Source organism: Tachysurus vachellii, chromosome 13 (genome assembly GCF_030014155.1).
Source record: "Tachysurus vachellii isolate PV-2020 chromosome 13, HZAU_Pvac_v1, whole genome shotgun sequence".
Taxonomy (NCBI): Eukaryota; Metazoa; Chordata; class Actinopteri; order Siluriformes; family Bagridae; genus Tachysurus; species Tachysurus vachellii.
In genome coordinates this window covers 22061469-22086468 of record NC_083472.1, presented here as the reverse complement: position 1 = coordinate 22086468, position 25000 = coordinate 22061469, and the positions used below count along the sequence as shown (strand labels likewise).

General features: G+C 39.6%; 2 protein-coding genes across 8 annotated transcripts in view; one reads left to right on the top strand and one right to left on the bottom strand.

Annotated features, from left to right (window-relative positions):
- LOC132855982 (protein SPMIP2) overlaps nt 1-1186 on the bottom strand; it is a 1786-nt gene extending 600 nt beyond the window's left edge. The window contains exons 1-3 of the mRNA XM_060885308.1: nt 1110-1186; nt 248-477; nt 59-117 (exon numbers count right to left, since the gene is read on the bottom strand). Coding sequence (XP_060741291.1) covers nt 59-117; nt 248-477; nt 1110-1176 — 356 coding nt within the window. The 5' untranslated portion in view covers nt 1177-1186. The remainder of the gene's footprint in view (nt 1-58; nt 118-247; nt 478-1109) is intronic.
- Nucleotides 1187-2782: 1596 nt separating this feature from the next.
- The window catches only part of rapgef2b (Rap guanine nucleotide exchange factor 2b), a 110827-nt gene continuing 88609 nt past the window's right edge, over nt 2783-25000 (top strand). For 5 of the 7 annotated variants that reach the window (XM_060885299.1, XM_060885301.1, XM_060885303.1 and 2 more), the window contains exon 1: nt 2783-3397. In XM_060885299.1, coding sequence (XP_060741282.1) covers nt 3329-3397 — 69 coding nt within the window. In that variant the 5' untranslated portion in view covers nt 2783-3328. The remainder of the gene's footprint in view (nt 3398-25000) is intronic. The other 2 variants (XM_060885302.1, XM_060885300.1) reach the window with 1 other exon arrangement.

The window sequence follows — 25000 nt, the reverse complement described above, 5'->3', positions numbered from 1 at the left end:
TTGAGTCTTGGTAATCTAATTTCAGTCTTTCTGGGAGGTTTATCTGTGTGGGGCTTACCATGAGGTCTGAAATATCTGAGATATCTTGTCCTCCATGACCGAGCGAAACTCAGAACGCTGATATAGAAAGACAAAGCAAAGGGAAAGTATGCTAGGTGAACTACATTTATACCACAGCGCTACTTTCTTGATTCTGATTGGTTAAATGGGGTAGCATTTTGTTTCTTCCATATTTCACACAACCAACCTTGATCTGTGTGTTGCTGAGTAAAGATCTGGCATTGAGTCTGAGTCCATGCTCAATGCCCCATCCCACTCCTCCAACGTAGCAGTGCTTGGGCAGCCATGGTAATGCACATGGTGCATGACGGAAGAGGTAATTTAAATCCCCTGTGGCCTCCGAGGACAAGGCGCCGATGCCGATGCTATGGGGGAAATCACACAGTCTGACTCTGTAATTCCCAATGCCATCAGGTCCTACAGAGCAGCATTTACAAAGCATTAGTGAAAGCTGTTTGTGTTCAAAGCATAGTGCATCAAGATGAGTACAAATGATAGGTATCAGGTATTAGATGTTAAGAGACAAGAACAGTTGATGTAAGGATGCTTTAAAGATTATGATTTAAATAGGAGTAGATAGGCAGATAAACAGACAGATATTAATGTATGGAACCTTCAAGGGTTGTGACTGATAGAGGAGGTTAATTAAAGCATACAGCAAAACTACCAAAACATTATTAGGTTTGTTACTCTAGGAGAACCCTATCATTGTGTAGAACCCTGCAACAGAGTAATTTCAAGTAGAACCTCATTAGGATGCTAAATCTGGCCCCTTATGTCTCCAAAGAACCCCTGAGAAACTTTTAGTTGGATACATTTTAGTTATTTTAAATAGACAGACAAGACACACACACACACACACACACACACACACACACACAATTAGATTTTTTTAAATGTCATAATTATCAACCAAAAAATTGTTGTAATAACAGATTTAAGTGCAGTGGATTTTGAGATAGGACCGTACTTATTAGTTAGCTGGTAAAAAAAAAAACCCAACTAAACAAAACAGCCAAACACAACCAAACTAACTAAGGGGAGTTTACCTGTAAAGAGGATTCTTTGCCCGACTCCTCGCCGAGTAGGATTAGTTCTGCAGTCTTTCCCTCTCATCGCTCCTATCAGTCACCTGCTCAGAAGTCCAGGTGAGTGTAAGAGGAGGATAAGAGAACACTATGGGGTTATCTCTGGTTACCATGGAGACCACAGTTGCCATGGGGTTCACACAGGGCTGTAACAGTGTCATGGTTTGCTGGCTCAATGGTTTATTTATGAGTGTACTCTACTCTCAAACATTAAAACCAAGCTAATGTTCGATGCTTGCCTTGTCTATTGATCTTCATGTTTATCTTGAATTGATCCTATCTGAAATAGAAATGATTTGAAATAGTATAATATGACTATTAAAGAGTATTCTTGCTGTTATAATAAACTCGACCCTTCTGAGAACGCGGCTGTCCGGGTTTGTGTGAGTTCATTCATACAAGAACATGGCTGAGATAAGACAATGATGTTGGGTGAGGAGGCCTAGGGTTCAGTGGGTGTTCCAGATCATCCCAAAGGTGTTTAGTGAGGTTGGGGTCAGGGCTCTGTGCCGGCAACTTGTATTCTTTCACTCCCACCTTCACACACAATGTCTTCATGGAGGCACACGTTTGAGCCTCTAAATTCTTGTGAAGGGAAATTGTAATGCTATAGCATACGATGACATTCATAGAAAGCCAGTTGGAGTTGAAGAAAAATCACATATAGGTGTGATGGTCAGGTGTCCAAATCCTTTGGTCATATAGTGTAGCTTTGTGTGTGTGTGTGTGTATGTGTGTGTGTGTGTGTGTGTGTGTGTGAAACTGGTATGTACAATATGCTGAGATCTTATAGAAGAAATTGAATCAGGCTGTGCTGAGACTGTAGTTATATGAAGTGCTCGGTGAACCAGGCTGTGCTGAGACTGTAGTTATATGAAGTGCTCGGTGAATCAGGCTGTGCTGAGACTGTAGTTATATGAAGTGCTCGGTGAATCAGGCTGTGCTGAGACTGTAGTTATATGAAGTGCTCGGTGAATCAGGCTGTGCTGAGACTGTAGTTATATGAAGTGCTCGGTGAATCAGCCTGTGCTGAGACTGTAGTTATATGAAGTGCTCGGTGAATCAGCCTGTGCCGAGACTGTAGTTATATGAAGTGCTCGGTGAATCAGCCTGTGCCGAGACTGTAGTTATATGAAGTGCTCGGTGAATCAGGCTGTGCCGAGACTGTAGTTATATGAAGTGCTCGGTGAATCAGGCTGTGCTGAGACTGTAGTTATATGCAGTGCTCGGTGAATCAGGCTGTGCTGAGACTGTAGTTATATGAAGTGCTCGGTGAACCAGCCTGTGCTGAGACTGTAGTTATATGAAGTGCTCGGTGAATCAGGCTGTGCCGAGACTGTAGTTATATGAAGTGCTCGGTGAACCAGCCTGTGCTGAGACTGTAGTTATATGAAGTGCTCGGTGAATCAGGCTGTGCCGAGACTGTAGTTATATGAAGTGCTCGGTGAATCAGGCTGTGCCGAGACTGTAGTTATATGAAGTGCTCGGTGAATCAGGCTGTGCCGAGACTGTAGTTATATGAAGTGCTCGGTGAATCAGCCTGTGCTGAGACTGTAGTTATATGAAGTGCTCGGTGGATGGCGGCAAAGCTCAGTAAGTCTGTGTGCATTGTTCCACTCCCGTTATTGTGCACCTCCGGTCTCGCCCATTCTGCGCGCTCCCGGACGATCATGCGCGCTCGCCGGTCACCATGGTGGGGGGGAAACACACAACAGTCTGTCACTTTTTAACAAGCTGAATTACGCATGAATCCCTGCGCTGTTTGACGCTTTCACGGAATCGGACGGAAACTTGTCCTGGTGGATTTCTTTCCCCTTGTAACGCGTCGTGAGAACCGGAGATCAGCGGGGAGGGAAACGCACTTCATGCAGGCTTTGTGCAACAGAAAACAGACGCACCAGGACATTTTCACGCATTAAACCACACGGCAAAGACAGGTAGAGGTGTGCCGCTGCAGGGGCTTTGTTTATTTATTCCTGTTTTAAAAACATCAGTTGTTTGGATCGGATCGGATCGGATCGGATCGGGCCGGGAGAGAGAGAGAGAGAGAGAGAGAGAGCGAAGCCCCGGGGGCGCAGCAGGCCGTGTCCCGGGGAACGAGCCTCCACACACGGGCCGGGCTGAGACGCGCACACCGACACGATCACACGGAATCTTCACGCGCTTTCACATCGGACACAATGGCGTCTTATGTGGACAACAGCTTTAGGCAGGCGGTGATGCTGAACCCGGCCGAGAGGACGCAACAGGTCAGGAGCACTAATCATATTACACAAATGTATATCACACACACACAATCTCTCTCTCTCTCTCTCTCTCTCTCTCTCTCTCTCTCTCTCTCTCTTACTCTCTTACTCTCTTACATGTTTGTATATATGTAGGTATTTGTAAGTGTGTGTGTATGCATATATATATATATATATATATATATATATATATATATTTATATATATATATATATATATATTAGTGTGTCTGTGTGTGTATATGCGCATATATATACATATATATATTAGTGTGTGATGTGTGTGTGTGTGTGTGTGTGACCACTCAGTCAAAATCATAGTCATTTTTGCAAAGCTGGTACATCTCAAAAGAAAATAAAGTATACATATAAATTTCAGCCACATCTGCAGGTCTTTCGTCTTTATATTTATGTACACACTTTCTAGCCTTTCTTATACGCTTCACATCCTGCAACAGACATCACTGTGTGTTCTTCTGATGCAGCTGCAGGATGTATGTGATGTAGCAGGTTGTACCATGGAAAATTGCCTCACTCTTTCATTGCAATCCTGGCCTGCAATCCTCAGCGCCTATGCTGCAACCGATTCAGGACAATATACAGAAATATCGGTTCTTTTTTTATCTGAAAATGGCAACACGAATGCTGTCTCGGTGCATTGCATTGCATCGCAGACCCATAGTTGCAAGCCATGCCATGCCATACCATGCTGTGTAGTCTGACCCATTCAGGTTCTTGTATTATCCAGATATAATCTTTTAATAGGCTTCCTGAAGGATGGTTTCTCCTACACGATTATGGAGATTTATTTCATACTACATGAGATGTCACACATTCAGCAACCTTCTGTACCCATCCAAAACAAACACAAGAACTGAATTAATGGATTTTTACCTTATTAACATTTTAAGTAGTTTACTTTTAAGTGTAATTGTGTCTAGTTGCATTGACCGTAATGGTTAGGTGGCTCACCGATATGGACAACAATAGGCAGGCTTGATCAATACCAATTAAAGGACAGTTGTAGGGATGGGGGAGGCAGCATGTGAGCTGCTTTGTCAGGAGCTTTAAAATCCGTGGCTTGTATAAAATAGGTATGTATTAGATGTAAGCATTGTATAAAGTAATTTTTTTTGTATTGTACTGACAATACAAAGAGATACTGATTGGCGATCGGTGTGATACTTATTTTGTATAGGTCATATTCAGGCTGTACATTTTGATTGAGTACAGTAGCTCTTGTCGGTTCCCAAATGATTTGTTAAGATGTGTAAAGAATGTTGTAAAAGAACATGGCACAATTATTGGCACTGCGAGATCTCTCCTTGATACAGATTCTGTCTGTCCAGATCTTCCAAGGTCTTGGAATCTCTCCAGGAATCTCTCACGCCACAGGTTTTCAGAGAACCGGGATGGCCGTGATCCTGATTCTGTGGTCATTCAAGCATTCAAGGTGCTTTGGATCTTTGTCATGCTGGAACATTCAATCTTTTTGGCAGAGGCAACCGTGATGTCCGATGCCTTATATCTTTAACGAGGTTTGCTGATGTGATGCCAATTTGTAGATATGAAGACTTGGTGACTTTAAAATGCTCTTCTAATTAGACAAATTAAACAGGCACCACACTACAATTGATCAGCTTGGGGTTTTTTAATGAAAGCAAATGGCGCTGCTGAAGTTTCAGCACAGCTGCCTTGTCCAGCGATTACGCGATATCCTGCATCTGCTCTCGCTGACTGATGGAGTCATACTGCTGTGCTCAGGCTTGGCCAGAATTCAGCAGACTCGCCATTTCAGCTTGCTTCCTGCGCTCGGATTCAGATCTTCAGAAGTCTCGAAACACCACAGCAAACTCTAATTTGCTGTCCGTATCTGGACGGTGCTCTGGAGATGCATGATGTAAAGTCTAAATTGCAGGAGCTAAGGCTGGGTGAACTAATGGATTTGGCGGCTTCTTTACTGCAGCACAGAGTCTTTTCAGCCGGCATTAATGCGCCACATGAATGTGCTAATCTTGCAGGAGAAACATGCTGCCTTGGGAATTGGCAGGAGGCTAGCAGGTGAAAAGCTTCTGGATGCTTTTAGGAGCTTTACAGGATGTTTCAGAAGGCAGTCGTACGTCCAAAGGGTCAGTGACCTGGACCCGCCAGTCATAGAAATGGTGGAGTCCCTGCTGGGTTAAAAAAAAATACCAGTTGACGTCAAGAGACAGTGTTTTTTTTCTATGAGGTCCGAGGCTTTGAATTGTAGGGATGCAGAGATGATTAAGGGGTGGTCCTTCTGGACAGATGGCATGCTTGATGTCTTAAGCAGGGAAAGGAAATGCATAGGAAAGGCCAAAGTGGCAGGGAAATAACTGGGGTGTTATTTTAGAAATTAGCTTCCTGATCTCGTTTCCTTCATTGTTGGGCTTTTTTTTTTAATCTTTTCTTTTTTTTAAAGAAAAGTGCTTATCAGCTGACAGGCCACTTCAAGTCACCACGCTATGCTAATTGGCCCATTGCGCTAATATTTATCTGTAAGCAAAGAAACAGAACTGCTTCGGTATCACTTGTTAAAACGCTGCTTCAGGCTGTCATCTGGTGGCTTTCATTTATCTTAACACGCCTGTTCTGGAGGCGCCGTGATATTTGTAGCGTTTCCAGTAAGCTAGTGATTTTCATAATCGCTATCGCTCCGAGGAGGGGGTCTTTGTGCTGTTTCTGAGCGTGTCCGTAGCTCTGGGTCTCTCACTGTGCCTTGTAAGTGGAGTCACATGCTGTTGTTGTGTTGAGTGTTGAATGTGTAGCCAGTGCCCTGAAAGAAGCGTTTTTTTACACACACACACACACACACACACACACACACACACACACACACACACACACACACACACACTGGCTCATCTCGTACACAGTGGAGTAACCTGACCTTCCCAAGAGCACTCAGCATGAAGCCTTCCTTCATGACTCCATGTTAAATTTTTTTTTCTTCCCCTAATTATTTTCTTTTTTAGTGACCTGTGCAGTGCTCTGGTTGTTCTCTGGGATTATATTGCTGCTTATTACGATTACAGTCACACGCTGTTTTCATGGGGTTTTATAAACATGTCTGTGTGCGAATAACTCTGGTTTGTTGGAATGCTCATGAGGAACATCTGAAACGTTTTTTTTTTTTAACAGAAACGTATGAATTCGTTACATCTCTTCCGTTACTTAGGAGGATGAATGGAATTCATTGCGTTACTGGATTTTGTAACCTTGTCATAGAGCGTCAGATAAGCGTGTTCAAAATATCATATTCAAATCTTAGTGCTTTCATATGATTGGGAATTCCCAGGTTGGGAGTTTCTCTGATGGAAGACATTGGAGGTTGGTTCTCTCTCAGCCCTCTTTCTGTCTGTTAAATTCATCATACGTTGCTTTAAAGAGTCCTTCCATGATTTCATGGTTTTGTGATAGCAGAAATGGACGTCAAATCAAACGGACTCGAATTAACTGTGGATTTTTAGTGGATTTGGGCCGAGACGCGTCGTGTGACGTCATCGCAACATGCGTTCAGTCAAAGTGCGTGGAACATGAGTAGAGCTCTCGGAGAACATCGTTACTTATACTGTATGTCTTCACTGGTAGGAGTTTAGAAGAAGATTCCTGTGCCAATTCATGTAGACTTCTGCAAAAGAGTACAGAAATCTCTGCAAGTCGCATAGCGTATTTAAATGAAAAAACTTTATACACATCAATCACAAAAAAAAACTCCTGAAGGTACTGAGTATATTATGGTTAGATGATATAATAATCAGATATCGAGATACTTTAAAACAGTACACAGGGGTGAACACACCAGGCAAGTGGAACCTCCAGTGTGTTTCGCAGTCCTTTGCAGGGTTTCCCGCAGAAAATTTGTTAGTTAAGGCGGTAGGGTTGGGCGTGGGGGCGGGGCCCGGGGGCGGGGCTTCTTTGTGAGATAGACCACAGACTCTGTACTACGTTTAACAATTATTAAAAACAGGTACGTGCAACCTAGCTATCAGGTGAAGAACTCAAACAACAATATCACCAGCTAACTTACTTTAAATGTGCAAGAACTTTAGACTAATACAATAACAGGCTTAAATAAACCCAAAACATAAGCCTCACGGACACGCGTTTTATCAACTGGCTAGTTATCCTCCAGACAGTGACGGACCACGTCTTTCTCTCATTTCGGCCATGTGGCGCGCGTACCCGCTAGCGGTGTGAAGCGTGACCGCTCTATTCTCCGAGATGCACTTGACGGCCTTTTGTGCAGCGTATTTTTTTTTTTTTTGGACGACCTACTTAATTCGGTAGGGTTTCTCAGCTTAGGCAGGCCGCCCGAACTGCAAAGCGCTGCGGGAAACCCTGCTTTGCTTTGCTTGCATGGTTTGAATCCCATAAATCGTTCACTTGGCTAAAAATGTGTTCGATAAATAGTTAGTGTTCAGTACAGTGACCTCATTGTGTTGTGTGACGATGATATTTTTTGAGTATGATGTATCACAATTTAGCATGTGACTGCATTAAAAAAAGATTGTTACTAATCACTTTTAAACAATTTTACAATGTATGTTTTAAATACAATTTTTCCCAAAATTAAACCAGACGCATCATAAGAAGGCAAAAAGTAACATAAAAATATAATAGTTTATTAGTAAAAAGTGAAAGTGACGTGACATACGGCTAAGTACGGTGATCCATACTCAGAATTTGTTCTCAGCATTTAACCAATCCAAAGTGCACACACACAGCAGTGAACACACACAACGTGAACACACACCCGGAGCAGTGGGCAGCCATTTATTCTGCGGCGCCCTGGGAGCAGTTGGGGGGGTTCGGTGCCTTGCTCAAGGGCACCTCAGTTGTGGCCGGCCCGAGACGCGAACCCACAACCTTAGGATTAGGAGTCAGACTCTCTAACCATTAGGCTACGACTTCCCCACATAGTTTATTAGACTTGTTAAAGTGTTTTGGTTATTATGTATGAAATATCTGAAAAAAAAAAATCGTATTTGCATTTAAGGCAGTTGTCTTAGCAGCCACTCTCGTAATAAATAATGTATCACTCTCTAAAATATCGGTGACATCATGTGGGATGATGTCATTTCTGCCATCTTCTAGCATCTTTTGGCATTTTGGGCCGAATCCATTTTGCTCCAAATGTCTTATACTGTATGTATGAAAATGGCCAGTAAAAGTAACCTCAGGTAAATATACGCTTTCTACTCCATCGTTATATATCAGAACTGACACGATGCTAAATCTTCCATTCTGTCCTGTGGGAAAAGTCAATAAAATATAGATGATGTTTAAAAGGCCAGAAAAGAGACCTCTTCCTGAGGGGTTTAGGTAAGATATTGATTTGCTCGCATGGGTAAAGCCTACACATGTTCATGTCCATATTCATGGTCATGTGACTTACTAATGAGCAGAATATCCTAGAGTAAACATGTCTAATTAAGGTCAAATGTTAAATGAAAGGTTTATGAGGTGTGTCTATGGCAACTGGAGTCTTTCTGCCACTGTATTATCCTCAGTGGTGGTTTATATGACCCTCATATGAAAGTAGACCCTCAGGATTTTAAGAGTTTCTAGTTTTTTGTAAGATTTTCTGTTTTTCCTGAGCCTGTTAGCGGCAAGATTTTCATAGAAAAGTTGCAAAAAACATGAATAATTAATTATTTTTTTAAGTAAACATTGGGATCAAACTAATTTCTGAGATGTCCCAAGCGCATGTTCATATGCATCTCAGATTTCATCTTTAACCACTAAAGGTCTGTATAAGGTTATCAAACAGAGGGAAAAACAGCGAAATTGACTTTCAGCAATAAAGGAATTCATTTGTTTATATTGATATACATGAAAATTCAGATTATTGGATCACATTGTATGTCTGTATCTTTTCCTGCAAAATGAATCTTTATTTATTTATTTTTTTTAAATTCATGATAGTGTTATGAAACTGATCATTATTGAACCGCTCTGTCGTATCGTGAAAATCTGCTTCTGAGATCGAAGCATTTACATTTACAGCATTTGGCAGACGCCCTTATCCAGAGCGACGTACATAAGTGCTTAAATCTCTAACATTGAATACATTAATGCTGGCTCACTAAGTTACATACTTCGGATGAACACTCTCTCTCACTCACTCATTTTCTACCGCTTATCCGAACTACCTCGGGTCACGGGGAGCCTGTGCCTATCTCAGGCGTCATCGGGCATCAAGGCAGGATACACCCTGGACGGAGTGCCAACCCTTCGCAGGGCACACACACACACTCTCATTCACTCACGCAATCACACACTACGGACAATTTTCCAGAGATGCCAATCAACCTACCATGCATGTCTTTGGACCGGGGGAGGAAACCGGAGTACCCGGAGGAAACCCCCGAGGCACGGGGAGAACATGCAAACTCCACACACACAAGGCGGAGGTGGGAATCGAACCCCCAACCCTGGAGGTGTGAGGCGAATGTGCTAACCACTAAGCCACCATGCTCCTCGAAGCAGAACAATAAAAGCTAAAATGTCTTGAAAATGCTAAATGAAACAGTTGAAATTTGTACATTTGTATGTTCTGCTTAAGAAAAAACCCAACAAAACTAAATAGTACTAAATAAAATATTACTAAAATATTAACATTAATCTAAAATGTCTTAAAAACAATATAGAAATACTAAATGGAAAAACAGGTAAAAAAAAACCAACAAAAGCATATATTTAATTAAGCAAAACCTGCAACTACACAATACACATACGTAAAGATGCATCATGTTTGACCAGAAGATAAAATAATAAAAAAAACAAAAAAACATTTAAATTAAGAATAATAAATACGATGTTAATTTCTTCAACAACAACAAAATTGTACAATTGGAAGGTTTTTATGTTCGTGTGAAAGTGAGTGCATCAGATATGAAGCTCCAAAGACAAACAAAGACCATATAGACTTTAATCAGTTACTGATGATTGATTGCATTTACAGTGTTTAATTATTTATTTTTTTATTTTTTTATTCAGGGTTGTGGTGCTTAAAATTAGGTTATCAGCTTGCTTTTGGAAATAAAACCAGCAAATTTCTTTCGATTTTTGGATAAAAAACATTATGTACGAACACCAGTCCAAACTATGCACGCAAGCGATGAACTTGAAAGTGTTATACAAGAAGCCTTTTTGCCAAACGAATCTTGTGTATCTCTTGTAGTAAACACGAATGAATGAATAAATAAAGTGTTTTCACTGAACTCTGCACTAGTCTGATCATTTTATTGGGGTCGGGATATCAAACGTCTCAAATGTTGCCTCCAGTTTGATTGTGCCTACTTGCTTTATTGAGTGATTCTCTATCATATATTAAACACTTCCTGAGTCACAAAACAAACAAAGAAAATAGAGGAACTTGACCAGGCCATCCTTAAAAATATTCTTGTTTGCCGTAACCCGACCGACCCTGTCAATTTAAGACCGACTCAAATTATTTATTTTTTTGCTTTAAGTCCGACCGACTTGCCGGTTGTAAATTTGCATTCATTCATTCATTCATTCATCTTCTACCGCTTATCCGAACTACCTCGGGTCACGGGGAGCCTGTGCCTATCTCAGGCGTCATTGGGCATCAAGGCAGGATACACCCTGGACGGAGTGCCAACCCATCGCAGGGCACACACACACACTCTCATTCACTCACGCAATCACACACTACGGACAATTTTCCAGGGGTGCCAATCAACCTACCATGCATGTCTTTGGACCAGGGGAGGAAACCGGAGTACCCGGAGGAAACCCACGAGGCACGGGGAGAACATGCAAACTCCACACAACCAAGGTGGAGGCGGGAATTGAACCCCGAGCCTGGAGGTGTGAGGCGAACGTGCTAACCACTAAGCCACCGTGCCCCCACTAAATTTGCGTTAAGACCGACCAATTTTTTTTTTACTCTTCAAACAACTAATACAACAGCAAAAAATAATATTAATTATATTTTAGTAAGTATTGTAAATATATAAATTGCCTAGGCCTACATACAACGTTCTACGTTCTATACAACGTTCTACGTATACTACGTTCTTTCTTTTAAATAAAAAAACGTGACGTCATCTATGTTTACACTATTGGTTAACGGATGTCACACTATGGCCTGTGTGTTCGCTTCGTCTCATCCTCTCATTCACTGTCGGAGTCGACGGTTCGCGATTGGTAATGATGGCTGCGGCTGCAGTAAACAAAATGTTTGCGGTCACCGTTCAAAGTCATACGGGTTCGGGCAATATAATACATCTAAAAAATACATTAAAACAGTTCGACACCACTTTAACTTGGCACAAAGTTCTGGAAAAACTGTGCCCAGATCTTTTCCCATCCCTTCTCTTGTCTAGTCTATAAAGTCTCATCAAGATGAGGTTTGCAACGATGCGCCCGAAGGCACGGGTTGAAGACCCAGTCAGTGACGTCACGATATGCTAATTTGTTTAAATTCATACCTACGTAATCACCATCACCAAAATTGTACTTTTTTTATTTTATTACATTGCAACTTGAAAAAAAAAATATAGACCTACCTACCGACCCTTTTTTTACTGTTACTGCAAGCCAAAATATTTTTAAGGATGGCCCCATATACAGTACTTATTTTGCCTGTTATAAGCTTGTCTCTGTAGCCTCTTGGTATCCACATTGTGTATGGAGCGTGATCACATGACTACAGTTACCTGGGATTGTAGGAAATGCATTTTAACGGACTAGAAACTCGATTTTGTGGTCATTTTATGGTTGTTAGAGATTACAGACGTCTTTCTGATAAGCTAATTAAATCGAATAAGGTTTAGACCATTACTGTAGACCGCTAGCTGTGGGTATAAAAATATTCTAAAACACCAAACTGCACAAATTGTTGTAGAAATTGGGATCATTAGTCTCGTTCCTTGAAGAGATTATGACATCGTTCCACAAGAGACGGACCTCTATCCTTTGAAGCGTTGCACAGACACATCAATGTATTGCTTTTTATTGCACGACGATATTGAGTACGTTTTAGTAACGTGAACTAAATCTAGCAGGTATTTATTAAAACATTTCACTTTTTGATTCTCTTGCTATCATGCCTCATGCTCAGCTGAACAAAGATCCCAGAGATCTTGTATTCTTCCATCGTCGTTCCTGAAATGTCAGGGCTTGTGAAATGTAAATCACCCTGAATTCTTATTTCTGAAAAGCAAAGCGACGGACGTGCCAGAGACATTCTTTGTAGTGGAAAAAAAAGGGGGCTGTTGAAGAAAAGCATCTCGGTGGCCTCCATGATGCTTCGTGGAACTGAATAGCTCTTGTAGCGCTGACCTTTTCTCCAGAACTATAGTGGAAAGTAAATCCAAAACAGTGATATTTTAAGTACAGCTTGCCAACATGGCTTCTTCGTATTCCGGTAATCCTTCTTCTGCTTGAACCTATTTGAGTGTGATGAGTGCAGCTGAGAGCATGAGCTGATTAGGAACCTGATTAAGACATCTTGTTCTCAGACGTCTTGTTTACAGAGACGCTGGTATGTAGGCCTCGCTCCACAAACCACGGCCAATGGGATTTGTACAGTGTTTCCATTTATTGTGTGTATAGGTTGCATATGTAATCACCAAAAAGCGAAACTTTGAGGAGACCTGATGGACAAATCATTTATTTATTTATTTATTAATTAGTAAGTCGTTCAATCTGTTGCTTTAGTGCTCTGTTTTTGGTTGCCAGGAAACTAGACTAGACTAGCTAGGTTAGCAAGCACAATGTACCTAGTTAACTAGGTAATTGCATAATACAGACTACAGTGTAACTTCTGTGTCCTTGACAAAAAGTCTTTGGCTGATGTTTCTGCTGTGAACTTCTTTATTGACATATAGAAAGATTTAATTGTTTGAGTATGACTAGCAACCAGAATTGTTTTATTTATATATATATATATTATATATATATACACCGTAATTTCCGGACTATTGAGCGCACCTGAATATAAGCCTCACCCACTGAAGTTTAAAAAAATTATTATTTTGAACATAAATAAGCCGCACTTGTCTATAAGCTGCAAGTGCCTACAGGTACATTGATCAATTTAAAGGCAGGGTCTCCGATTTTTGAGAAATGCTTCAGAAAACTGAGTCGGAATGACAAACTAAAAATCAAAACAAAAATCAAAACAAACGTGTAGCCAATGAGCTGAAAGGGGCGTGTCTTGTCAATATGGGCGGAGAGAGTGTTCAGTGCGCATGTGTGACATTAGCAGAAAGCGGTTTTAACATTGACATGGAGGATAAAAACAAAGAAAGAAAGCAAAGAAAGGCTAAACGATGTTACTACACAAAACACGGTTGTAGCTGCGTCTCTACATTACTACGATAGAAAAGAGGTGTTATTTGTGTAGTAACAGCGTTTAGCTCAGGAGTTATTGACTCGGGAAACTCCAGTCTGTGAATATGTGACCAACTTCCTGCTCCTTCAGTTCTCTCCAGCGTTGGAAAGCTGATCCTATATTAACACGTCCTACTTCTTACCTTATCGTAAGTCTTTCTTCTCTTTATTTCTTTGTTTTTATCCTCCACGTCAATGTTAAAACCGCTTTCTGCTAATGTCACACATGCGCACTGAACACTCTCTCCGCCCATATTGACAAGACCCACCCCTTTCTGCTCATTGGCCTACCTTTTAACTTTACACAGGCTTTAACGAAACACGGCTTGTAACAATAAATAAAAAATTTGCAGTAAACTGTAGCCTACCAAGAAAGTCATTGGTCACTATCTTCCTCCTCCTGTGCTCTGAAACCACTGAAGTCATCTCCTTCGTTGTCGGAGTTAACCCGTTCGGCAATTTCATTGGTCTAATGAAAGCTTCATGCTGCCAAAAAAACTGAGCACGTCACAGAATGTGTTTTTTGAAAAAAAAAAAAAAAATTGAAAAATCCATATATTAGCCGCGTCATTGTTTAAGCCGCAAGGTTCAAAGCGTGGGAAAAAAGTTTATATATCGGGAAAGTGACAACTGCATTTAATTCATTACAGAATTTGATTCCCTACCTACCGCAGTCGATTCATAACCTACTGCATTTGATACACTACATAATCCATTTGCTTCACTTAATACCGCATTTGCTTCATTTCCTACTACATTCATTTCACATCCAACAGTATTCGCTCTTATTACTACTGCGTTTACTTTACTTCCTTCCTATCACATTTGATTCATTAACAGCATTTGATTAACTTTATACTACATTCAATTCACATCGTAAATGTGAGTACGTACTGATCAGTATGTGTGATATAAATACAATCCGTATGTTCTATATTCTCTTGCTGTTGCCATGTGACCTATGATGTCAGCTCAACTGCAAAGCCCGCAACCATTTTTTCCTTCTTTAAAGCTATAGCTGTACTTAAAAAGATTGATTTTTAAGGGCTCTTTCACATCAGTTTTGTTGCGTTATGGGATAGCGCATTGTGCATTGGTTCTGTGCTGCAGAATTTTAGAGGAAGCAGAAGGTCAGTCAGGTATTTCTTTCCTACCTACAACTCCTTATGCGTAATGCATTTCACCTGCTGTATAGTAAAGTGGTGGGGATATTTGGACACAGCTATTGTTCTGTATTTTTCTGCATGGCAACTAAAACATTCTGATTCGCTCCAGCACCTTTAGCTATTTTAGTCGAGCTTAAAATGAATACAATGGAAGATTTTGAAACCCTTTTCTGGCCTCCCAATACTGGCGTCCCACATGCTGTAGGTTTTGGATGTTGGCAGTCTTAACGCGGACACACGAGCCTGGTATTGGATTCCACTTCATCACTGACGATGGCAGGCAGCCATTCAGAACGCCACACTCATGAGCTCATGTTTCTTCCAGCTCTTCGTGAACGTATAGAGCTACGTTTCCGCATGGTTGTGCAGTTATGTGTAGACAAAGGTTTAATGTCAGTCGTAAGCATCTCAATCAGAATCGAGTCTCATTTGGCAATCTTTCATTCTCTAACCTCATATTTGTGTCAGATTTGTGTGCTAATAAGATTATTAGGTCTTTTTTAGTCTTTCTGGCATCTTTGGTTATGTCTTGCACCACCACCACTATGGTTTAATGTGAAGCAACATCCCAAAGGTTAGAAAGAACGAACAAGCATTCTGATGACATTGTGTTATGGAGGTTCCAAAAGTAACATCTGCTGTTTACTTTTAATAAATACAAGTTGCCAGATTGCTGTGATCTAAAACCGAGGAGTAAAACACTTGGAGGTCATGCTGTTATTGGAATATAATCAACTTCACCGTGGTACCCCATTGTTCATTATTTTACTACGGAATTTTTTCATTGCTGCTACATTTCTCTGGAAACGCTTGACCCACATTCCCAGGTTAGAACTTGTTTGAGTAGCGAGTGCTGAGGGACGTGTCTTTACTTGCATACATGCGAGATGGATAATTTGCTACTCAAAACATAATCATACACAATCATCGTTTTGTTACAGCATCACCGGCGTTCATAGCTCCTGACCGAGTCAGAGGATACAGTGCCGACAGCGAGATAAGATATGCCCCCATGTGTGAGGTCTTATGTTTATTGCTTGCGGTTTTATGGTAGTGTAAGTTCTTCAGGCCTCTGATCTCCATAGCGCAGGCCGTTTGGCCTTTTACACCGATTAAAAGTCTATAAACATGAATGCGTAGCTTGACCACGTTTCAGTTAAACATGATGAATGTCTATCTGTGCAGTTACTCCAGTGAGCTCTGTTATTTATATGAATGTTTATATTAACCATTGATAGACACATTTTGTTTGCTAACAGGTTATTCATTATCTGTTTTACATTTTAACTAGGTAAACAAGACAAAAAATAAAGCATACAGGAAAAAAAACGCCTCTATAACTGAAAGTGACTGACGCAAGTCATGCCATATTTACTGACACTAAAGCGAACGCCTCCAACACTGGGAATGACACACGCTAGGCCTCCTTTACTGTGACTTTCGCACAAAAGGCCACACCTGCTTTACTTAGACAAGCACAAAGGCCACGCCTCCTTGACTGGGTCTGATGCAAAAGCCACACCTCCTTTGCTTAGACAGACGCAAAGGTCACGCCTCCTTCACTGAGACGGACAGACACACACACACGTCATGCCTTCTTAACTGAACCTGCAGGCAACACCTCCTTCACTGGAACTGAAAAACAAAGGCCATGCCTCTCTCATGCGCATAGTTTTTTTTTGTGTGTGTGTGTGTGTGTGTGTGTGTGTGTGTGTGTGTGTGTGTGTGTGTTGCTTTGCAGCCGGTGCTCTGGATATGTCGTGAGACTGAGATGTAATGCATGACTGAATGAGTGACTTAAAATGATTACATTCTAAACAGTGATGAAAGCTTAGATAAAATCTCGATATGAAATTTTAATACTTCGTTATACGTAGTAACAATTCGCACGACAAAGTATTTTTCCACACGGAGTGTCAGAGAAGTTTGCTGTGTTGCGCTAACATTTTCACGTTGCCACATTTTCCGAAACCCAGTTTGCGGTTTAAAAGGAAACTGAAATGCGTACTTTTGTTTAGACTCCAGATGGACCCTTCACATGTGCTCTCTCACTCTGTCGCTTACCTAAAGGCTTTGTGGGTCTAAATTTAGTTTTGCTGATCTTGTTTGCCAAGCTTTGCTGTGTCACTTTAAGCCCCAGTGTGTGACTGAAGCAGTTTTAAAACCCAGTGCCTCATAAGCCCAATTAGCTAATCCCACTGTGTGGAAGATGTGCCTGAGATCTCTTTCTTTTTTCTGCCCCATTAAGCAAGATTCTTTTATGGAGAGTTTATATTAAACACAGACTAATCGTGAGCTAAGGAAAGTAGAAACTGGAAGATATCAGAGAACCTCAGGGGACCTTGTTTGTTTTTTTTGCTTAAATGCATTTAACTTGCATTCAGATTAAGGCAAAGGTGATCAAAAATACACAAAGGCCACACCTCCTTCACTCAGACTCACACACAAAGGCCACACCTCCTTCACTCAGACTCACACACAAAGGCCACACCTCCTTCACTCAGACTCACACACAAAGGCCACACCTCCTTCACTCAGACACACACACTAAGGCCACACCTCCTTCACTCAGACTCACACACAAAGGCCACACCTCCTTTACTCACTCACACACTAAGGCCACACCTCCTTCACTCAGACTCACACACTAAGGCCACACCTCCTTCACTTAGACACACACAAAGGCCACACCTCCTTTACTCAGACTCACACACTAAGGCCACATCACCTTCACTCAGACTCACACACAAAGGCCACACCTCCTTTACTCACTCACACACAAAGGCCACACCTCCTTCACTCAGACTCACACACAAAGGCCACACCTCCTTCACTCAGACTCACACACAAAGGCCACACCTCCTTTACTCACTCACACACTAAGGCCACATCACCTTCACTCAGACCCACACACAAAGGCCACACCTCCTTCACTCAGACTTACACACAAAGGCCACACCTCCTTCACTCAGACTTACACACAAAGGCCACACCTCCTTCACTCAGACTCACACACAAAGGCCACACCTCCTTTACTCAGACTCACATACAAAGGCCACACCTCCTTTACTCAGACTCACATACAAAGGCCACACCTCCTTCACTCAGACTCACACACAAAGGCCACACCTCCTTCACTCAGACTCACACACAAAGGCCACACCTCCTTTACTCAGACTCACACACAAAGGCCACACCTCCTTTACTCAGACTCATACACTAAGGCCACATCACCTTCACTCAGACTCACACACTAAGGCCACACCTCCTTCACTCAGACTCACACACAAAGGCCACACCTCCTTCACGCAGACTCTCACACAGGTCACACCCCTTTTTACAAAATGCTAAAAAAATTATTAAAAAAAGTCTGTAAAACAATTTGAGTGTAATTTTTTTTCTTCATTAAAAGAAAAAGCACCAAATCACTAAAGCAACCAAACAGAATTACGGATGCAGGACAGTAAATCCACAGAGAACGATCTGCTTTACAACTTTATTGCCTAGAATTCCTGATTAGAGTGCTAATCTTTTACAGTAGCGGATTTATCTGATTGAATCGCACATTTTACACAGCCAGCCAAAAATGCTGGTACTGCAAGTAATAACCAGAGTTAAGCTAAGGCTGAACCCATGTTTGTTAATCTTTAGCCTGGTATTATCTTGGCCTCTGTAGCTCTGATTATATTGCGGGATGCTCCGAATTCTCTGTTGTATTTGGTCAGAAGCTGCTGATTTATTTTCTAGAACAGCAACTTCAGATCACAGCATTAAATGTATCTATGGAAGGATAATAAGTTAAATTTTCTATTTTACTATTATTAAAAAACGGGTGACTTGCTGATACAATGCAGGCTAATGCTTTTGCGGATGCACGGCACTCGTGTACCAGCTTTATCAGTATTTAAATTGTGCCATTCTTCTGTTGCGTTATAGTGTTTTGTCATTTCCAGCCCCGGTGCTAGGCCGCTCCTGCAGTGTGGGTGTCGTTAGCGTGGCTCGTGAACGCCTCCGAGTTGAGAGCATATTAATGTCTTGAATAATCAGCTGTGATGCATAATGGCCGGTTTTGTGTAACCGGTGCAGAAGTTGATAATTATGCTAATAAGGGCGATGTTTGATTGAAGATCAGGCAAGGAGAGCCTCTTGGAACGAGTGAATTAGTGTGGGCTAGCATACAAGAGAGACCTGTTAAAATCAACACCGCTCGTCAGATGTAATCAAAATCAGAGTAAGATAAAAATGTCTGGAAAGGACGACATTCGGAAGGGTGGAGGGGGAAAATCACAGAGTGCCAATCAGTGGAAATGTGAAGCTTGTAGAGAAGAAGAAGCACAAAAATTTACACAGCCTAAGAGAAGACGCGCAGAAATACTTGGCATGATCCTCAGAACTGGATTAAATTACTTAATTTAATTAAATCAACCAAACAACAGCAAAATCCTATGACTTGACAAATCATGAAGTAAATACTTCAGTTGTGTGTTACTGATGTTTTAACTAACTAATTGTTTAAACACACTTAGACATTTTGGTTTCACGGATGGTTCTACGTCATTATTTATATTTGAAAATTAATAAGAGAAGAATGTTTTAAATCGTTTTTTTTTTTCTGTAGCAACTCTGGAGTCCTTTGTTTAATCTCTACCTTGTACATGTACGTCTAATACGTTGATGTTCCTAAGAGGAAATAAAGGTAAATACGGCAGTGTAGTTACATTTACATTTTGAAATTTTTTTTTTTTATTGTTTTTGTTTACAGGCCTAGCTACCCATTTTCTACCTCACACTGATAAATCCTCGTTTCTGACCCCAAGTCTCCCCTGAGCTCATCTCTGACTCGTAAAATAAATTTCTATTTTACTTATTTACACTGGATGTTTCCGGATCTGATCCTTCCTTCCGGGTCAACCGAGTCATTTGCAATATTAAAAACCTCGCTGAGGATCCAATACACTAGCAGTCATGAGGAAGTCCACAGTGCAAAGAAATTTGACCTCACTTCCTGTAGTGTCGCCATTGTGGGCCATATCCTGAGGATGCGAGCTGAAATAGCGTTGTGTTTTCTTCACATGCTCAGTGATTCTTCTGTAAACAGTAAGTTTCAAAACTTAGAACTCAGGATTCCTCAATCAACCAGAAGCAACAAGATAGAAATCACAACACAACGCTTTCCATTTTCACGAGCACAGAATCAACAGAAACAGTTCAACGAGACTGGGTTGCTCAGAGTTCTTTAAAAAGTGGATTTATATCACTGTTTTTACTTCTTGTGATCAATTGGGTTAATTTTATAATCATGATTGGGCCCGTCCCTTTAAAGTAATGACCTTATAATTTTATTATAATGAGCTGATTTTGATTTTTCATTTAAAGCTGATTTAGCGATTTTTATTTTTACATTAAATTCTTTTGCAATTTTTTTCAAACATATTTTCAAAAAAAAATAACCAACAACTACTTTTTGAACCATCTTCTGGCATGTACTGTAACATGTCACATATAGCAGACTGGTTATTAGCATGCTAAATTATTTAGGAGGAATTAAAAACGTAACTGCAAAATAATTAAACGGCAGCGTTTTATTCCTGTTATTCCTGATATTTATCCTGTTAGAGTTGCATTTAATGTTGAGGACCTGTCAAGGCACTTTGACTTGAAATAACCACAGACACAAGTTTTCATCTATCACTACTATCATTTATTGGGCAACACATATACAGTACACACACACACAAAGATTGCAAACACTCACCAGCTTCCATTGTCCTGAACCAAACCTGTGCAATATACAACCTGGGACTTTTATACACTTAACATGCTGAGCAGCCATTTTTGTGTGACATCATATGGGTCACCAGTTCATGCCTGTATAAAAATTTATTGTTTTGGTGTTGAAAGTCTTAATGGTGGTTGGACATGTGTTGAATTGTGCGTTTGTGTTTATTTATTTTCATTAATGTATATGTTGTTGCCAATGATTGTTGCCCATGTTCCTATAGTTAGAGGAGAGAACCAGTTCCAATTTTAGAATGGTTAGATCCAGGGGCGGGACTAAGAGAATAAAATGGCTCCCACACAGTCAGTCTGGGTGGGTTATTGTAGGAGTTGGTGTTTGTAGACGGTGTACCAAGTAAATGCTGTGGTCTTACTGAGGTGGTTCAGCTCAATTGATTTAGCTGAACTAGCTTAATCAATTGACTCAATCAACTTGATTATTTTATTACTTACACCGTGTGTGCACTAATAAATGACCCTTCACCTGACTCCAAGCGGCTTCTGTGTCACAATTACAGTTAGCTCTTGCTATCTCTTACGTTATAGCAGATGTAAATGAATGTAAAAAATGCAATGTTCTTTATTTAAAAAAAAAAATAAAGCACTATGAGTGATTAAACTGTCAACAAAAGGCTTCTTCGTCGTCGTCTTTTTCGGTGTTCTATCCTTCAGGTATTAACATGTTAGTCACCAGCTATGTTAATTTTGAACCTTTGAACTAATTCATTGCATTTTTAATTTTTAACAACATAAAAGATGAGTTGTTCGAATCGGTTGCATAAGAACAGAAGCATGTCCATGCTTATGTCATGTGATCCAGCTCAGATGTTTAAGGCATGACTTTATTTCCTTGTTTTTGTGTAGAACGTCTTGCTAGACGTTGTTGAATCCTGCTTATTCAAGATAAATTAAATAAAAAAAAAAAACTTACTGAATTGAGGCAAAATAAGTACTCGTGATCTGGTTATTTGATCTAATGCTTGATATCATTTACTCCAATCTTTTTATTTTCTAAGATGCATTAATAGGAGGTTTGATTGATTTTTCTGCACATTAAATGGTTTCGCTCTGCTCTGCGTCTGTGTCTCTGATTTATATTCTGTGCTTTGGTTGTTTTTAAAGGAAGCAGACTTTGAACCCCATTACGCAGCCAAATAGTTTGAATACTCTGAAGCTCAATGCTTTGTCTGGCTGTTCCTCAGCAACCCGAGGTGCTTTATAAAGAACCTAAACAGCTCCAAGAGGAGGAGGAACTGCACTTGTCCTTTATTTTGACTTGGCTAAATGTTACAGATTAAAAAGAAAATAACTGAATGTTGTAGTAGAAATCTCAGGACTGACTGAGAGCCATTAAAAGTATAATAAAATGGGTTTATTTACTGAAAGCACAGACAGAGTTTTGGTCTTTTTGTCTGATTTGTGCAGTGAGTCTCTGAGGGAAGAAAAAGGACGGGTACAGTGTGCCCTGACTTGTCCTTGGGTTGTCTCATTAGCCCATTTTCTGTTTGTTAATTATGTTTTAGGTCAAGCAGAAACGCCATAGTTGCGTCTGGAGCCTTCGGGGCTTGACCTTTCAGATCCCTGGCGACTGTTATAATTTCTGCCTATGCTAACTTTTAAATCAGTAACGTAGCCTGCGGGCTAATTGTGTGCCTGGATGCCCAGTCTGAAAACTTTGTTTACACACATTCGGGCTAGCACTGAACACATAGTTTAACTATTAGCATGTGTAAATTAATTGAACCCCAAATAAAGGCACACCATTTTATTTCAGCTAATTAATTAATGTAAAGCTAGCTAGCTAGCTACCACAGCAATTCTGAGGTAATGTCTAAAGCTAAGTTTGGGCTTGGCTAAAATTTTCTATCCAACATTAGCCTCATGCCAAATTTTTAAATAAGCTAGCTAATATTAGTATTATTTATTATTTAAGTATTAGTATTAATGCTTAGTATTATGTAATTAAACGACGGTAAAGCAAGCTACCTAACATTAAGCTATTATGTTGTGGTATTCAGTAGCCAAAAGGTAGCTAGTAAGCTAGATAAAATTATGACAACCCTAATGTTGTTAAAGGTATTAGCCTGTATGATTTACCATGAGGCTTTACTTCTAAAATGGCACCCAGTTTAACGAAAGCTAACCTTTATCTACTAAAGACCTTAAAACACATTTTCAATTCTAGCTAGCTTTTATTATTTAGCTTGCATTTACTGCCGTGTTTGTTTTTCATTATTTTTATACCTATAAAGGTTATCTTATTTTCTTTCACTGCTATTATTTTTGTTATATTCATTATTATTTGCTAATTTTTATTATATTATTTTGGACTTCATTTTAATTATGTACGTTTATTTCACACTGTAACACTTTGAGCACGAATGTTTTGTTGTATTTTTGCTGTTGTCATGACTACAAGGCTAGTCAAGGTCGGCTAGTCAAAATTAGTCCAACATAGATTGATAGCAAACATGTTTTACCTACATAACATTCAGTAAACTATGGGGTACATTTTAAACTTAAGAAAGATGCTATATATTGTTCATAAAGAACTGTTATTGTCACTAAAGTGCTAGTCAAGGTTAATAAAAATTTACATAGCTTCATAGCAAACTTGGCTAACTGTTTTATCTACCTAACATTAGCTACACTTTTATATGTCATGTAAAGCAGTAGCCTGCTTAGCTGTAAAGAGAGAGAACTTGTAACTATTATATTGTGCAAACTACAAAGTCAAGGTGCTAGCATGCTAGCTAAAGGGAGGCCAACTCTTATGTAGTTAACAGTTCGCCATGTCCGCTAGCTGTTGATCTAGCAGTAAACTCATATTGTGTAAGCCAGTAGTCATGGTTGCTAGATGAAATGAATTGGCAGGTTTGCTACCAAGCTACATAAAGTCTTTATTATGTTATTTAAAGCAGTATGTAGGTTGGATGGAAAGGAAAATTAAAAACTTATTTATTTAGAAAACCAGTCGACTTTTGATTATTATTATATTGTGTGACGCTCACTATATATGTATATGTATATATGTATATGTGTGTGTGTGTGTGTATATATATATATATATATATATATATATATATATATATATATATATATATATATATGTATATGTATATATGTATATGTGTGTGTGTGTGTGTGTATTTACATTTATATTATATTATATAATATATTTATATTATATATTTATATAGCCCTCAAACTTCTTTCTGTTGTCCCCTGCTTTCAGATAGCATCTTTTTATTGTCTGCTTTATTCTTGGAAATTGCCCCAGTTACATTTGTGTGTTATGTAATAAGACTGTGTTGAGTCTTGCACCAGTGTTGGTTTAGTTTATGTGAAGCTAAAAGAGCGAATGTTATCTGCCGAGTTTACTTGGCTCCGTTCCCAGCGATGTGATGAGGTCAAAAAGCTTCACGTTCCTTGAATGTTTTCTCCCACAAAACAGAAATTGCTTTCACTCATGGATCAGACCGTGAGGAAAGATCTCACCTTTAGCTCAGAACAGTTAGTAAAACACAAGGCCAAAAATAAAAAAAGCAAGAGAGATCTTTGCTGTAAAACAATTGGAGCGAAGTCAGATCTGCTCGGCTCGGTCATCCTGTGTGTTTCCTGTCGTCAGCGAACATAACCAAGGCTTTTATTTTATACGCTGTGAAAAATTTGGCACATCTCAGATGTCTGTATAAAGAGACGATGTGTTCATGTGCACTCATTCCAAGATGAATGGTGCGTCCCATTTCTCAAATTACGATTCCTCTTTTTATTTTTTGGCCTGTGTTTTCTTCATTTCTTTGCGTCTTTGTTCCTTCTGATAAGGATGTGAAAAGGAAACAAAGAAAGAAAGTGATGCTGAATCAGATCCTGTACACTGGCGAATCACTTTAAAGAGAAAATCACAATTAAATAACGACATAATTAACATTTAAAATAGTTTATAACTCACTGGTTATCATCAATCCACTTGGTCTCCTTTTATTATTTAAAAAAAAACTAAAAATAAATGTAAAACAATAAAAAATTTATATATATTAAATTTATATATATATATATATATTTGTTTTATTTTAGCTACAGTATATTAACATTGAATAATAAATAACACATTTTATGTATATTTATTTTATTACTATAATTTTATTTATTTATTAATTTACTTTTTTGTAGTCGTTATTTCTTTATTATTATTTAATGTATAATTTTTTAACTTTAATTATTATTTAAAATTTCTAAATTGAATTGAATTATTTTATTAAACTTAAGATTTT